Source organism: Ambystoma mexicanum, chromosome 2q (genome assembly GCF_040938575.1).
Source record: "Ambystoma mexicanum isolate Mex_15411 chromosome 2q, UKY_AmexF1_1, whole genome shotgun sequence".
Taxonomy (NCBI): Eukaryota; Metazoa; Chordata; class Amphibia; order Caudata; family Ambystomatidae; genus Ambystoma; species Ambystoma mexicanum.
The window spans coordinates 193330558-193347662 of NC_090924.1; the positions used below are offsets into that span (position 1 = coordinate 193330558).

The 17105-nt window shown below is 45.8% G+C and overlaps 1 protein-coding gene across 2 annotated transcripts in view; it reads right to left on the reverse strand.

Moving 5' to 3' along the window:
• Positions 1 to 13019, reverse strand: part of LOC138569274 (multidrug resistance-associated protein 1-like) — a 1459677-nt gene extending 1446658 nt beyond the window's left edge. The window contains exon 1 of one of the 2 annotated variants that reach the window (XM_069647112.1): positions 12416 to 13019. In XM_069647112.1, coding sequence (XP_069503213.1) covers positions 12416 to 12460 — 45 coding nt within the window. In that variant the 5' untranslated portion in view covers positions 12461 to 13019. The remainder of the gene's footprint in view (positions 1 to 12415) is intronic. The other variant, XM_069647111.1, reaches the window with a different exon arrangement.
• Between the last annotated feature and the right edge of the window lie 4086 nt (positions 13020 to 17105).

Genomic DNA, 17105 nt, shown 5'->3' on the forward strand with positions numbered 1-17105 from the left:
TGCTATATGTTCTGACGGTTCTAGGTCATTTGGTCGAAAATAAATGGTCGACAGGACAATTGGTCGACACCAAAAGGTCGACAGGTCAAATGGTCGAATTTATTTTTTTGTTTTTTCACTTTTTTTTGGGGGGGTCCCCCCTAACCCCCTTTTCCCTAAACGAAAACCTAAAAAATATATATATATATAAATTTAAAAAAAATTCGACCATTTGACCTGTCGACCAAATTGTGTCGACCAATTGTCCTGTCGACTATTTGTCTGTCGACCATTTGACTAGACACCTGTTCTGACCCCACACACAAAAGTATCATTTCTGTGCTGAATTGTTTTGCTCCCTATTACTCCTTGTGATTAAAGAGGTTGTTTAGTGTTACATCACCCCATTGGTGATTATTGTGTACCCATAAACATAGTGTAATTAAAATTGTGAATACATAAATAAATATTTTAACTTTGCAAACCAGCCTGATTCCTGGTTCAGTGTGACCGGGGGGGGGGGGTTCCAAGGGAGGGGCGTGATATGAGTGGTACATCGTTCAGAATAAAAGAACTTTTAGACACAAATAAAAAAAGGATTTCAGGTGTGCATTATACCCTAGGCGTTCACTTAGGTGCAGTGCCGGATTGAAATCACTTACAGGCCAAAGATGTAAGCCTGGGGGGGGGGGGGCATAGCCTGACTGCGAAGATGGAGCTGGAAATCTGCCTGCCCCCCCAGGCAGGTGGCCAGGGCCCCACAAAAAGGCTCCCAAACACTAACGCTCCAATGCCCAGAAGCGCAGCTTCAGCTCACCACACCCTGGCCCTTTGCAGGTGTAGTAGTCCAGAGGGGCGTATCCGGGGCCCGCTTCCAGCCACCAGCCAGCCCTGATTGTAAGCAGAGGCAAGAGGGGGCTTAAACAAGCAGCACCGATTGGGCGAGGGACACAGACTCCCCGTCCCTGGTGGCCGCAGAGCGCTCCAGGATTCCCTCCTCCTCACTGCAACGAGCAAGGGATTTTGTTTCCAGGGAAAATTTCACAAAAGATTGCTTGCTGGGTTTGAAAGGTACACCTTTATACTTTGCCAGCATATTTATTGCAACATTTCCTCTCTCATGCTATTTTGTCTTGTGCATGTTCGTCTAAAAGGAAGGTCAATTGAACTACATTTGTATATTTTACTTTAAGATATATGTTCACTTACTGTGCGTCGATTCATGGGTGCAGTTTTTGACTTTCGCTATCGGGACAAATGTATCTGTGCATATGTTATTCTTGAAGCCGGCCATTTTATCCCTTTTCCGTGCTGCTTAAATGTGATTAGTTGGGGTTGTACGATGTATCCCAGCAGTCATCAAGAGACTGGCCATAAAACAAGGGGCATGTAGCAGGCTGCTTAACCAAGTGTGTGTTAATAATAGCTTTTCAGATCAGGCACCCCCAACCCGACAGTGGGCCTTGTAGCTAGCATGGTGCGACGGGAAACCCTAGGAGACTTCTTAGTCCAAATGAACTGAGAGACCTGCACTTGTAGGTCAATAAGGACATTTCTAGGGACATTTAATGGAAGGGCCTGCCAGACATATAACAGCTACAGCAAAAAAGACAATTTAACCGCAGTAATTTTCCCCAGCCAGGAGATCTCTTGCCAGGACCATTCCGCTAAATCCTCCTTGAGCTGTTTACATAATGAGGGGATATTCCTAGAAAACAAAAGTGAGTGAGCCTTAGTGAGATTCATTCCTAAATAACGTATGGCGTCTGGGCACCATTGAAACTCATACTGTGACTTCTTTAAGGACTCCACTACCCTTTCTGGTTCCATTATATTTAAAATATACAAATTCGAATAATTTATTTTAAAGCCACAGACCGGGCAAAATAACTACAGGGCGGAAACTATGAGGGGAAGAGATGTGGCAGAATCATGCATAAACAAAGCAAATCACCTGTGTAGACAGCTAGTTTATGATGGGCCTGACTGATCTTCATGCCTGCTATCCCGTTATGGGCTCGAACTTGCAATGCAAATGGCTCTATTACTAAGGCAAAAACCAATGGGGGCAGGGGGCAACCTTGAAGGGTGCCACAGGTTGGAGGGAATGGGTCCGAAAGACGGTGCTCCAATTTGATCCTGGTGGTGGGATATATATAGTTAGCCAAGACCCATTTCAGGAAATTGGGTCCAAACCCGAATCCTTCCAACACCCTCCTGGCATATGACCAGCCGACTTGGTCAAAATCTTTTTCCCGCGTCAACCAATAGCAGTCCCAGGGAGTTGTGCTTCCAAGCCCAATGTATAATGTCAATTGCTCTCTGAATGTTATCATGGGTTTGCCGGCCGGGGATGAAGCCCATCTTATCAGCCCATCTGATCAGAGTGGAGGTAGACCCCTTTTGTTGGCTGCTTCCTCCCTCCAGAACAGCCTCCTGGCCCCATTCAGATTTGAGCCGGATCTTCTTATGTTCCAGAAACTTCTCAAGACTGTCCTTTTCTCCTCTTCTTTCACCCTCCCCATCCTGTGCTAAACGCTCCCTCTGCCACTGTGAATGGGGCCTGGTCCCATCTGAGTCCAACAGGAGTCATACCACCCCCCTACTATTCCCCTAGCAACCCATCCTAGCACTTGCCCTCGGGCTCCCTTTCCCTAACTAGCCCTTATCTTGTCTACCCCATCCCCTGCACTCACGCTCCCTTCCCCTCCCTTTCTCCCTGACACTTGCTTTCTTGGCACCCCCTGCACTTGCCCTCTTGGTCCCCCCAGTACTTGCCTTCTTGGCCCCCCCCAGTACTTGCCCCCCAAACCCGTTGGGCATCCCGCCCCTGCACTTCTGCCTCGCCCCAACCCCCAGCACTTACCACCCTGTTCTTGCACTTGCCCAGAAGGATTGTCACAAGGCCAACATAACCATTTTTGCTGTTCTACTTTCTTCCTAGGTCCCCCTTCCCCAATTTGCCTTGTGGTGCATGGAAAAACGTGTGTATAGGCGCCATATACGCCCAATATATAAAATATATATTAACTAAAGGCCGCAAAACGAGGCCCAGTCTATTTGCCAACATTTTGTAACAAATGCGTGCATTGTAATTAAGCCCGGTTATGAGTCTATAGTGCATGTGGAAGGGTCCTTCCCTGGTTTCCGCAGTACTGATAGTGTGGAGTCCCTCACAGACAGCGTGACTGCTCCTCTGGCTAGAAAGCTATTGAATAGGGTGACCAGGTGTGGTACCAAGGAGGCAGAAAACTGCTTGAAAAAGGTGGCCGAAAACCCATCCTGGCACAGGGCTTTATTCACTGCTAGACACCTGATAATCTGCTAAAGCTCTTCAGGAGATATCGGGGCCTCAAGCCATCTTTGTCCTGAACCAAGACCTGAGGGAGAGATGCCTCCTATATAACCGTTTGCTGGAGTGTATGGTCAAGATACTCTGCTGAAATAACTCCCCATATAACTGTGAGAGAACCTGGAGTTTACCCACCTCTGACTTATGGGATACCAATTCTGAATCCCTAAGTGATCGGATGGTATTGCGTGACTGGTGGGCTTTAAACTTATATTCTAAAAGACGGAAGGCCTTACTCAAGGTGCTAAAATAATAATGTTTCATTTGGAGCAATTAGTACGAGATCTTGGACGCCCAAAGTGCCTTCAGCTCTGCCCTTGCCGCCTGGAACTGGTGATAAATGCCTCCTCAACCCACAACTGATGGGACAGAAGGGCCTTCTTCCTTTGTGAAGATTGGGCAATATGTTCCCCTTGAATAGTCAGTTTAAAAGCCTCCCAGATTGTTCTCTGCAAAGAATTGAGTTCTGAGTCGTGGTTGCTTCGTGGAAGACCGGGTTCCGGAACAGAGAATCATTTGCCTGCCAACTGTACGGCTTGTGGGGCTGTTGGTGGTCCCAGGAAACCTGCACCTAGACCGGAAAATGATCTGAGACTGCAGCCATCTTGATTGAGGAGTTCAGGACTCATTGGAGGAGGGATTGTAAAATCAGGAAGTAGTCTGGCCTAAAATATGTGTGATAGACATGGGAAAAGAAAAGAAACTTGCTCTGTGTGAGGGTGAGAGTGGCGCCACATGCTAATCTACTGCAAATCAACCACAGCCTGGGACAGAGGAGAGCCCAGACCCCCCCACCAAGTTACTCAGGGACCTATTGAGATTCCCATCTAAGGCCACGTTCCAGTCTCCCCCCATGAGCGTGTCTCCCTTTTGAAACTGGGCCAGCCTGGGAAACAGTTCAGCATATAATTGACCTTGACGTTGGTTCGGCCAATAGACCAAAAACAGGGTCATAATCCTCCCAGCTATCTCCACCACCAATCCGACATAATGTCGTCCAGGGTCTCTGAGTATCCCCAGTTTGGAAGAATCCCAACACCTCCCTTCTTCTCAGAGGCCGAAGCGAATAACTGATGAGGAAACCAGGCCTAGCATAATCTCGGCCAATCTTGCCGCAGTAGATGCGTCTCTTGTAAGAGGGCCACATCGACCCCTAATTGAGATAATTTGGTCAGAATGCTATGTCTTTTTCTGGGGGAGTTGACACCCTGGACATTAAGGGAAATACATTTAAGTGTTGCTGTCATAGAACTTTATGAAACGAGAAGCTGAACCCAGACTGGCCACAATCACGAGCCCTCATTCCCCACCCCAGATCATCCTCTAAGAGTGACTTCCCCCCCGCCCAGGCCCCCCGGTACTGTCAAACCAACACCCCTATGAACACAACCATCCCTGTGGTAAATGGGGTTAAAACAAATAGCAAAACCCATAAACACATAACCTTCACAAAGCATAAAGATAAACTTAAAATCTGTAATCACTGTGTCGAAAAAGGGGGACCATCAGGAAAAATCCGTAGAAAAGAGGGAAGCGAGCAACTAATGCATCTGCATCTTAACATGTTAAAAACCAACAACCCTTACCAAAGATAAACCTGCGTACTACTATAAATGACCTATACTGGCAGGTGAACTCTGCAAATGTGGCCCGAGCCTGGGGGCACCCAAAGGACAAGGGGAGTCAAACAAAACCAGAACACACAAAAGATTAGACTTAAGGCACAAAAGAGAGCTGTGCTCAAGAAGGGGCAATAGAGTCCATGCTCCTATCGCGGTGGTCCATTGACGGCCGCCTCAGTTACTGATGTCTATTCTGTCTCGATGGTGCCACTGTCCATGCACTAAGCTGGTCAGGTTCCTCCACTGATGCCGGGACCTGGATTTTAAGTGTGGAATTTACAGGGTATTGATCGCCACTCCCAGCGAGGAAAAATTGGTGTCTCGTGCCTTCCAGCGTGAAGATAATTTTGAAGGGGAACCCCCAGCGATAAGAAATCCCTTTCTCTTGAAGCCAGGCGGTCAAAGGCTTTAGTTGGCGTCACTTCAAAATTTTTGATATGGAAAGATCCTGAAATGACAATGTCAGCCTCCTTAAGCTGAAATGGAGACCTTTGATTTTCTCCAAAATCAGTTCTTTGGGATGGATAAAATGTACCCTGGTTAAAACATCAGGATTCACCCCCTTGCATTCCTGAACATTGGAGACAACTAAATGAATACGATCAAGCATCAGGTCCACCCCGGCAGGGTCCCCCAGAACCGCTTCAAACAATACTTGCGCATATTGCTCCAACTCCTAATTGGTGACCGCCACAGGTATCCCTCTGACCTTCAAGTTGTTCCTTCTGGAACGATTTTCCGAGTCCTCACGCTTATCCTCCATTAAGTGAACTCTGACTTCCAGTTTGCGCAGTTGTTGACCCATTTCACCATTTCATCCTGGTTATGTGCATGGTCAAAGAACGAAGATTCTAACTCGGAGATCTGCTGCTCATTGGCCTGTGAGGCCAGGCCAGGTCGGAAATTGACTTTTTGATTTCTTGCATGGAAGAGTGCATGTCCTGCTGGAGGGAGAGGAGTAAAGCTGGATATTCCCTTTAGTAGCCGGGGCATCGCCCAATCCCTGAGCAGACTCCAGGTCGGGAGAAGAAAGCGTGAGCGATGAGGTACCCTTTGAGGATTGTATCATGGCTTTGATGGTTACTAAGAGGGGCTCATCCTGTCGCCGTTATGTGGGGCTACTTGATACCAATGAGCTGCAGAGGTGTTGGCTGGAGGGGGGCTGTGTGACGGCAATCCAAGACTCTGCAGGCTCACCAGAACCCAGACCCAGTGCTCACATATCATCTTGCCGCCCCCACCCCCATCGGGGACCCAGAATTGAAAGAGAGCCGCTCTGGGACTAACCAGCCCAACACCTGCCAACAGAAGAGAAAGAGGGTGCCTCGGACGAGACTGGGTGCCTCCAAGCCAGGACCGGGTCCATGCCAAAGTAGTATCCGACAGGGTCCTCCTACAATCAATGAGAGAAACTGCACTGCTGAGCAAGTCACATATGCAAGGTGGTCACCTGCTACCCTGCGGCCAAAGATGTAAGCCTGGGGAGGGAGAGGGCAGAGCCCGACTGTGAAGATGGAGGTGGAAATCTGCCCGCCCCCCCCCAGGCAGGTGGCCAGGACCCCACAAAAAGGCTCCCAAAACACTGACGCTCCAATGCCCATAAGCACAGCTTCAACTCACCACACCCTGCCCCTTTGCAGGTGTAGTAGTCCAGAGGGGCATATTCAGGGCCTGCTTCCAAAGCAGAGGCAAGTGTGAGCGTAAACAAGCAGCACCAATTGAGCGCGGGACACCGACTCCCCGTTCCTGGTGGCCGCAGAGCGCTCCAGGATCCCCTCCTCCTCACTGCAACGAGCAAGGCCGAAGGGCGCCTCTGGCCTGAAAAAGATTGGCAGGCTTGACTATGGCCTTCAACGCTCTGTGTTGGGAGACCAGCATTCCTTCACCAAGAATCATCAGCAGGGTCACCACCAGCTAGGAGTCAGAGTATGTTAGACTGCCCCAGCGACCATGTTGGAGTCAGGCCTTCCCGGCCCGACGACGCACCAGTCTGATGGAATCTCCGAAATAATTGCCACAATTGCACCTTCAGCCCTCAAATTGAGCAGAGGAGACCATCAGCTAAAGCATTCTGGCTTCCAACCTTAGTCTGGGTGGCAGAAATCATACTTATTTGCTGCGGTGCTGCAGGAGCTCAGGAGAGTCACATATCCATTGAGCTTGTGCCAGGCCACCCCCAACCCCTTTTTTTTCAAGTTGGCAAGCTTGCCCAAGTATTCGGCTTCCAGGATTTTTACTCGGGTTGTTATGTCCCCAGTGCAGGCGCTTAACCACAAGACCACAAGCACTTGTTTCATATTGGGATTTTGTTTTCCAGGGAAAATTTCACAACAGATTGCTCGGTTTCAAAGGTGCACCTTTATATTTTGCCAGCATATTTATTGGAACATTTCCTCTCTCATGCTATTTTGCCTTGCGCACTTTCATCTAAAAGGAAGGTCAATTGAACTACATTTGGATATTTCACTTTAAGATATATGTTCATATACTGTGCGTCTATTCATGGGTGCAGCTTTTGATTTTCGCTATCGGGACAAATGTATCTGTGCATATGTTATTCTTGAAGCCGGTCATTTTGTCCCATTTTTCGTGCGGCTTAAATGTGATTTGTTGGGGTTGTACGATGTATCCCATCAGTCATCAAGAGACCGGCCATAAAACAAGGGTCTTGTAACACGCTGCTTAACCAAGTGTGCGATCCTTGGCAAATAATTTTATCTCACTGCGCATAGTGTAAAAAAATTGTGAGTTCTCAAAGCCTGTTTCCTTTTATACATAACAATACCACTGTCAAAATAGGTCAAAATCAGTTTGTGATTGATGAAGGCCAACCGGCCATGACTAGTGGTCTGGTAGTGTTTTAAAATGGATAGTTGGCACGGGCCAAGGTTGTGGCCACTGGACATGTGCGGAAAATAAATCTATGGAATAACAAAACCCTTGAAATTCAAGGAAAAACTTTAGTTGTAGTGACATTAAGGTGAGAAATTCAGCTAAAGCCACCTTAGGTTTGCGCCCCCTGTTGCGCAGCCTATGGAAACAATGATGACATTGGAGATGACATCAATGGTGGCATCACTAATGACATCATCTATGACATTGCTGATGACATCAGTGCTGACATTGCTAATAACAGCATACGTGACATCAATTATTATTTAACTAATGGCATCAGACATAAGATCACTTTAGGTGTTTGCCCATATTTAGACCACCCTTACGTTTCTCCATATGTGATATTAGCATTTTAATAAGTACATTGTTTAAAACAGTAAACAGCTACATATGCATCATATCACTACTTGTGAACCTTTACTTTGTAGTACTTTGGTAAAAGATGATATCTGAATTATAAGTAGTATACTGCTTAGAATGTTCCTGTTTGCGCCAAATATATCTAAGACATGTTCACTATATTATAATCTATTTATACATTTAGAAAAGAATTAGTAGAAATAAATAGAGACACGTTGAACCCTAATTATTTACTACATTTTAAAATAAACATATGTAAATACTAAATTGTTTTATTGTAAGAAAAATGTGTACACGTATCATTTTCTAAATGACATGAGAAGTGCTTGAAAACAAGAACTATGTATTAGGATATATTTTAAGATTTCCATACATGGGTATTCAAAACAATTAATTATTATTCTAAATGTTTATGCGTATAGAAAAGAAATAAAGTTTTAAAATTCCACATTTGGGATCATCTATTGAAAAGCAAAGGTATTTTGCCAATCCAGGCCGCATTTACACCCTTGTTTCGCAATCCACAGTTTTCCCTGGGAGTTGAGGGGAATTCTGTTAGACATTGGAGAGAGACAGGGTGCTTACTGCTATGGGATGTTGTGCAGGAGCACGAAGTGATGTTATTTGAACAGTGCAAACAAATGTTTGACTTGAGGGAAGCAGACAGACTTAGTTATTACCAGCTGCGCCATTGGGTATAACATCCACACAACAAATCGGCTGAAAAATTGACAGCTGACAGTGTTTTAAAAAAATCATTACCACCCAATCTGGGGATGCACATCTGGTATCAGCTTTATATAAATAATTTCTGAAGATGCTGGGATTGTGACATGGCCCTATCTGGGCAAATGGGAAGTGATATTGGACCACCTCCTGGGCCAGGGTGGAATGGAAATTTCTCTGGGGTAATATCCCCAAATTGACCAGATCCATTCAAATAACGGAACTCTGGTATAACGTACTGCTTCAAATGTTTTGGGTGAGTGCTGGAGGGCTTGCAAGGGAAGGGGAGACTGAGCCAACATATGGTGCACATGTCCTTTGGGAGCAGGTGATATCTTCAATGAATAAAATGTTAAAAGCGAACTTTGCCCTGGGAATGGAAACCTGCCTGTTGAGTCTCTGGGACAGGGAAACCGCGCCACAAAGCAGATCACAATTTAAAGCATATATGATTTTAGTTTTAGCAGCTAAACAGTGGTGGCCAAGAACTGGAAGAAGAGAGATGCCCCAACCGAACATGAATGGTTAACTGAAATCTGGAACATATTAGTGATCGAATGGGTGACATATAGCATCCAGGGGGAGCAGGGTTCGAAACTGAGATTCGATGAGCAGGAGCTAAAACCAGCTCCTGGGTGTCGGCCATCACCCTGTAGGCAGGAGCCACTGCAGGGGACCGAGGAGCTACCAGAGATGCTCCTTCACCTTGTTGTCCATTTTGTATGAACCATTGTGTTTAAATGTGTATTAGATGTGTTCTAATTCTTCTTTATTAACAATCTCAAATACTCAAAGTTAAGGTCACATTTACATGTTTGGAATCACCAGTTGGCCCTAGGAGCCAAAAGAAGCTCCTGGTAGCTGTTGATTTCAAGCTAACCAGGCTCTACTATGCTGGAAGCAGAAGCTAAATAGCTCCCCTCAATTTCGAACCCTGGGGAGTACTTGAAGGTCAGACAGGATGGTTTCGTCTTACCTATGCAGCGATGTTTGATTTCCATTATGTCCGCAAAATCTAAAACTCTTGGATATATTGTGAAAGGTCTTTGCCCAAGGTATATGCTCCTGAAACCGAACCACTAGAGGTGCTATGTTATTTTCAGTTCACTGGAGGGTGGAGTGGGGGAGGGGCAAAATGGGGAAGGATGGGGCACGGGGGTTATGTTGTGTTGCTGTAAATGGAAAAATTACAAACATATTTTCACCAAACAAATTCAGCATTTGCTTGAAAACAAGTGCACAGGTGTATTTTCTTTCTGTGTCTTTTGCAAGTGATTAACATGTTAACATTGAAATAAACACAGACAGTACAAAGCAAAAGTAATCTTTAAATAGTATCCAATTTTTTAATACGTTGACTTCTATATATGTCATATATTGTGTCATTAGTGATGTCATATGTGTGGTCATAGGCAGTGCTTAAAGTGGGCCGGGACCTGCCGGGGCCGGGCCCCGGCAGTCTCCAAAAAGTGAGACTGAGCCGGGGCCCTGCCGGGGCCCCCTGATCCCACCAAGCCACGGCGGGTGCATCTACCGCCACGGACGCGACAGGAGATGAGCCGCCGGCCGCCCATCAAGAGGTCAGGCATGGCAGAGTCAGGCAAGCCTGTGACTGACAGACTTGCCAGCCAGTCACAGCTTGAGCGACGCTGTGACTGGCTGACACTTCTGCCAGTCACAGCTGCCTGCTGCAGTGCTGCCGGAAGAGCACCTTGGAAACTAACTTCCTCTGGCAACCCCTCGCGAGGGTTACCAGAGGAAGTTAGATTCCGGGAGGGTTCGACATATCTTACCTGCATTGCCACTGGATTCTGCAACGACGACCACCATCCGAGGCACGCACGCACGCACGCTTTTTTTTTTCATTTATTTTCCTTTTTAACAAACAGCAGAAAATTTGGAACGGAGAAAATAAATGAAAGAAAATGCGTGCGAGCCTCGCACGCATTTTCTTTCATTTATTGTCCTTGTTCCAAACATTCTGCTCTTTGTTCTCTCGCACAATGCGAGGGAACAAACAGCAGAATGTTTGGAACAAGGAAAATAAATGAAAGAAAATGTGTGCGAGCATTTATTTTCTTTGTTCCAAACTTTCTACTGTTTGTTCCCTTGCATGCGAGAAGGATCGCATACTTGCCAACATTCTGTGACCAAAAAGATGTGTACGATTTTTCAAGTTTCAAAAATAATAATTCCCATAACAATGACATCACAGGGAAATACAAAACATGCAAACAGCACAACATGGAAAGATGTTGAAATGTAAAAATTGAATAATTGTGAATGGTAACTTAACACCAAATTGTCAGCAGATGCTGTGTGATGGTTTACACTCTGCCACTTGTTTTTACTGGTGGTTCACCTAAGAGTTGTCCTGGCAAGAGTGCTGGTCAGAGTCAAGTAGCGGTCAGTTCAGTGGATTGGTCTGAGTCCAATTAAAGTAATCACCTACCAGTCCACTGTATAGACAGACTATGTGTTGCATGCTTTGTCCTGAAGCCTGCCTTAGAGTCACAAAAATTCCATGGCACCACTGTAAAAAGCAGTAGGATCTGTCACTGAAGTCTGTAGGCCCCGCCCACTAATTAGCCCACGCCCATCATGTCTTAGGCTATGCCCCCAAATGAGGGCCCCCCTCAGTTTCTTACCCCACTTAAAGCACTGGTCATAGGCTGCGCAACAGGGGGTGCAAAGTTAAGGTGTTTTTAGCTGAATTTCAGGGGTTTTGTTGCATTAAGTTTCTCACCTTAACGTCCCTGCAACTAAAGTGTCTTCCTTGAGTATATATACTATACTTTTTTTTGGGCAGCATATATAATGCAGGTGCTCCTCCAAGACGGAGGAGGGAAGCAAAGAAGAGATGCAAACTCCCCTTTGCTGTCCTCCTGCGCCTTGGAAAGGCAAAACAAAAAGAACCAGAACAGAAAATGGACCTTTAAGCGCAACATGCATTGCTTTTACGGTCTCATTTTCCAGCCTGCTCATTTCACAAGGACCCCTAAGATGTCCTTTGCCAAGCGTTATCAAAAGGAAACCGTCCTAAGCTTTTTGCATTGAGTGACTTGGAGTTCTGCAATTATGATGGGGAAAGAACAACTCTTTCACAAGAAAAGAGAACTTCATGGGCTACACCTGTCTGAAATTATACAATAACAACGTCTGGGCAAAATGAAAACTTTCCTGATGACATCAAAACTGTCGCGATGGGCGAAGCTGTGGCAACGCTCGTTTTCAGGTTTCTGTATTGGTCCCAAATACTAAGGCAATATTTGCATATTACGGGCGGTCATTGTTGCCTCTCAAATAACTGTCGGGGAGTTACAAAATAGGCGTTATCATTTTTTGTGTGAAAAAAATTAACTCTTGGTGCAAAATGCTTAATCTGCGGTTGAAATATAAGTGCAAGCACCAACATAAGAGCATGTTTAAGGGAAGGGTAATATTTCTTTAAATAAACGAGAGGGGGTGGAGCCTCCCTTACCCATATTTTGCCCGAATTGTTCAATCCGCAGATCCAGTTGTTCATTTTGGTTTGGCTCCTCTCGCGGGGACTGTGGTGACGCACCCGAGGCTCCGGAGCCGCTATTTAACTGATCCCTTGCGCCGGTTTAGTGGGAAGGGTTCACCCCGTGCAGAGCAGGGAAGGGCGAAGCTACTGGTGTCCTGCCGGGCAGAGCAGGAAACAGGTTCCACGTGGAGAAGGCGGAACCGGCCGTTTCCTCCCTTACATTGTGTGAGTGCACGGGGGGGGGGGCACTTTCCTCCAGTCGCTGCAGTGTGGCGGCACTCCGACTCTCCCGAGGCGCACGCCGGCTTCAGGGCCCAGAGGCGGCCTGCGCCGGGTTAACGCTGCGCATTGGCAGCAGGGCCTCGAGTTCACCGGAGCCAGTTTACGGCGGTGCCAATAAATGGCTCCCCCTGCTGTCAAGTTATCAACCCGGCGCCCTACCATTGATCACCTGGGCGAAAAAAGCATTGGCAAAGCAGCTTATTGGTCTGACTTCATGGGCTGTAGTGTTTGCGCAGGGATGGATAGAAGGTTGGGTGGACGAGTTGGGTCCTGAGGATGGCATGGATGGGTTGACGAACGTGATTTCTTGAAGGGATGCAGGTGTCAATGAGATTGGGTGTGTTGTGCGGCACACGACAGCGCCATCTGGCTTTGCAAAGGGGTTGGACACACCACAGGGACAAGTCCTGGAGCCGCCAGTGCCAGACCTACCTATAGAGTTTGTCTGGAGATGGTAGCTCTCAACCTTTAGTGTCTCGAAGGTGAAAACACCCGATTTTTGTTTTTTGGCCGGTGAGGACACATTGAAGTGTATGGACGTGTAGGGGTCTTGGGGGATGAGTTGATGTGGACTGGAGATATACCAATGGACCTCCGTGCCATGACCTCTTTTGTGTAGTTACTCTGCATTGTTATGCTCCCTTTTGGTGCACACACAGTGACGATGTAAAAAAAAAACAACTAAAGAAACAGGTCACTGCATAACATACAGCACCCGGGATGCACAGAGTTCTGTATTTTTCTTGAAAAATAAAGATGGAAGGTGATCGCACTTCCAAACACTGCGCAAGCATGATATGCATGCCGTATGGGCAGGTAGCAAGAAGGGGCCGGGAGTTGAGGGTGGGGTGCACTATATGGAACTCTCTATATGTGCAACCCCTCAAAGATGGGAGCTATCCTGTGACTGGTCTGAGCAGTTAATCTCTACTCCAGCTGCCCTGTGCATGAGGGCTACTGAAAAGGCAAGATAATGGAGTGCCTGGATGGGGATGGTGTGAGGCGGGAGCGCAGGATTTCATGATTTATAATATCTAGTGGTTTCAAAGTGAATGGTTATAATACTAGCAAGGAACATAATTCTATGACCTAATGCAGTTACTAGTATTAGAGGGATGTTATTACAGTGCTCTGATGGCCTCTGGCCAAGTTCACACTTAAGAAAAATGTTCTATAAATAAATAAAAAATGAGCATTAGCCTATTTTGAATAGTCTGAACGCAGCTAGTTTATTTTGTGTAAGTGTACATGCAAGATCCAACCGCTAAGAAATACATTGCTTAGACTGCTCTGCCTTCCTTAACGATCTAGTTGGGTTTTGTATAGCACAAACCTAGTCAGAAAGCAGTGAAGAGGTGTACATGTTAGTTGAGGGTAACATATGAGGTAAGGGGGTTACAATATGTAGCATAGGATGTGCCGTTTAAAGGGGCAGGGTGTGATGCAGCAATGCAAGGATGCTAGGTGGCACCTCAGTATTGACTCAAGAGTAGGGTTTTCAGTTCCCTACTGAACTGCACGAGCATTGGTACTATGCTGCTGTTTAGCACAAGAGTAGGAAAACCTTTTGACACAAAAGGTTCTGACTTCTGGGGACCATTGGGACCCGCGGCTGCACCCGCATTGCAAAATAATTTTTTACGTGCAGACCACGTTGATTCCATGGTTGAGAAAGACTTGCAAGAACAGTGCAGTGCAGTGCAATGTAGGATTGGCTTGATCACTGCGCCCAAGACATTTCTAAGCTAGTCCCTTTGTTGCAGAGAGAACACGTGCGTACATGCATGAGCCTAGATTTGAAGAAATGGCAACTGTATGGTACAGTAGGATGATAAAGTCCTCCCCGATATGGGAGGAAGGGTCAGTAAGGTACATTGGCCTGGGGTTTAGTAGACACAAGCTGAGGCTTTTCCTAAACTGGCAGATCTTGTTCATGGGTCCCTGTACCTAAATTAAGAAGCCCTTGGATACAGGGAGAATCTTTGTACTTGTCCTAAAAGGCCAACTTGTAGGTTTGACCAATGTGATAGCACACACCTATAGGATAGAAACCTCCAAGTACCAAGCTAAAAATAAAGTGTGGTCACTACTTGGCTACACATAGAGGCAGGACCTGAAACATGTCAATCTGCTCTTGCAAGATCTGCTCACAGCAGCAAGACTTCTGACCCCCCCCCCAGCCGCCATCAGCTCCAGGAGAAACGTGTTGCTCATCCTTCACTATCTCGCAAGGATTGACTATTGTACAATTGTCATCCTTAGTCAAACCAGTCATTTTGATTTTGTGTCAGCTATTGCAACTTCAGGCAGAGTTTGCAACAGGTAAGGCTGAGGATACTTTGAAGCACAGGACAGACACTTAGAATCTGCCTTCGCCTCCCATTAACAAGCAACTCGTAAGCATTATTTCCCTATAACCTTGCAATCATACTTTCAATTTAGCAGCTACACAAACTCCCCCAGCTTCCTCTTCCCCTTTAAGACTTTGAAGCAGCCTCTCTATATTATCAAATCCTACACCGGTAAGTTAAGTGTGATGCTGCTGGCTTTTCTGCTCCTCTGATCACCTCTCCCAATCATCTCACCCCTACCTTCTCTTTCTCCTCTGCCGCCCAGGCCTTTGGAGTAACACATTTGCTATGAAACTTAACTAATATGTGTTACACAAAAGCATTTTGTCATGTTATGTGTCTTCAAATTCCTATGTATGTACTTATATGCTCTAGTGTGCAACATTTAGACCCATGTGTTAAAAAAAAGTCCATGGGAAGAGACCAGCACAATTATTTTTCAGAGGGCTGTGCTTGCTTGCTATGTTTGCTCGCATGATATAATGGCCCTGATTCACAGACGCGTTTTTATAATGGCACAATCCCATAGGAGAACACTCTGTGAATCAGCCCCGGTATGTGTCCACTTTGAAAAGAAAAATTAGGTTAAATGTTGGTTCCCATTCCACCCCTGCCACAAGTTGTTAGGGTGCATGGTAGCGCAGGGGGTTGGTGTGAGATGTGAGCATGTTGCAGGTGTTTAGATATTTAGGAGATGGGTATGTTGGTGTTGGGATTCTCCTCTTCCACTCAAGGTTTGTTGGTCTCCTATTCTTGCTCCTGCAATGAGAGGGGGTGTATTGTTCAACACAAGTTGCCAAGCATGTAAAAAGTTCAGCATTACCTTGAGTCAAACAGATGGAGATCTTGTCAATATTATCTTGAGCCAAACAGATAGATGTATTGTCCAGATTACTTACTCCCATGTAAGTAGACAATATCTTGTGTATAGGAAGTTCATCATGGGAAGGGGAGTCCCTATCCCCTAAAAGGGAGTCACTCCCAGTAAGGTCCGACTTGCCCAAACCTCTAGGGAGAGTTTGACTCAGTGGGCTCTCCTCCTGAGCCTCAAAGGGGGTGGCTTCCCTTAAGGGAGAATGGACAAATACCCTGGATTTGTCACACTTCCCTTCCAAAAGGTCTTATCCAGAAAGGAAGCTGGTTTGGCTGTTCTTTACCCCTCCCTTCAGTTCCAAAATAGTTTCTACTAAGAAAAGTTGCCAATTGACGTTTTGATGTGGGTTTGAATTGGGATATATATTGCCTCTTATGATCATTTGATACAAAAGCCCTATATAATTCTGGGTCACTTTGATGTATTTACAACATCTGAATCCATTTGGCATTCAGCACAGATTTTTCACGGGCCTTCATCCAATTCCTATTCTGTTGTTTGGCTGTTTGACTAGCCCATCTCTTTTCAGCTTCTGAATCATCCATCTCTAATTTTATACCTCTGAAAGTATGCCTTAATTCTCTTTTTAATGTAGATTGCACAAGCATAGGGTTTCTTTGTCTTACGTCTGATAATAGGCTTTAACTTAGTGCTCTGCAGAATAAACCTGCAAGCCCATTTTCTTATTTTTTCAGAAAACCACTGGGATTAGACCCAGACATTTCTAATAATGTTGTAAGGAGGGTGTTAGGCAGAAACCTGTGCAGTTCCCTCTGGGACCACGGCAAAAGATTTAAGACTACATGTGTTTGGCAGTAAACCCACTTGATAGCAGTCCGTACCACACAGATTCACTTGGTAGCTGCGGCTGAGCAGTCAGACTTCCCTAAAGAAGAGTTAGGCAGTATACAGAGTATTCCCAATAGGTCAAAAGAACATAGTAAAACAAGTAAGCACTGACCAGAGCTTGGTGTAAACGAGATATAATGATTTATTTAAAACCACATCTAGAAAAACACACAGGCACTAATAGTAAGCAATTGAAAAACACGGTCACTAAAAGATATACACTCCCTTAGAAGAATATTAGACAAGTCTTAAGTAAAGCCCCGCTTATTTTCAGACAGCGGTGAGCGCTTAACGCAGATGGCACTCT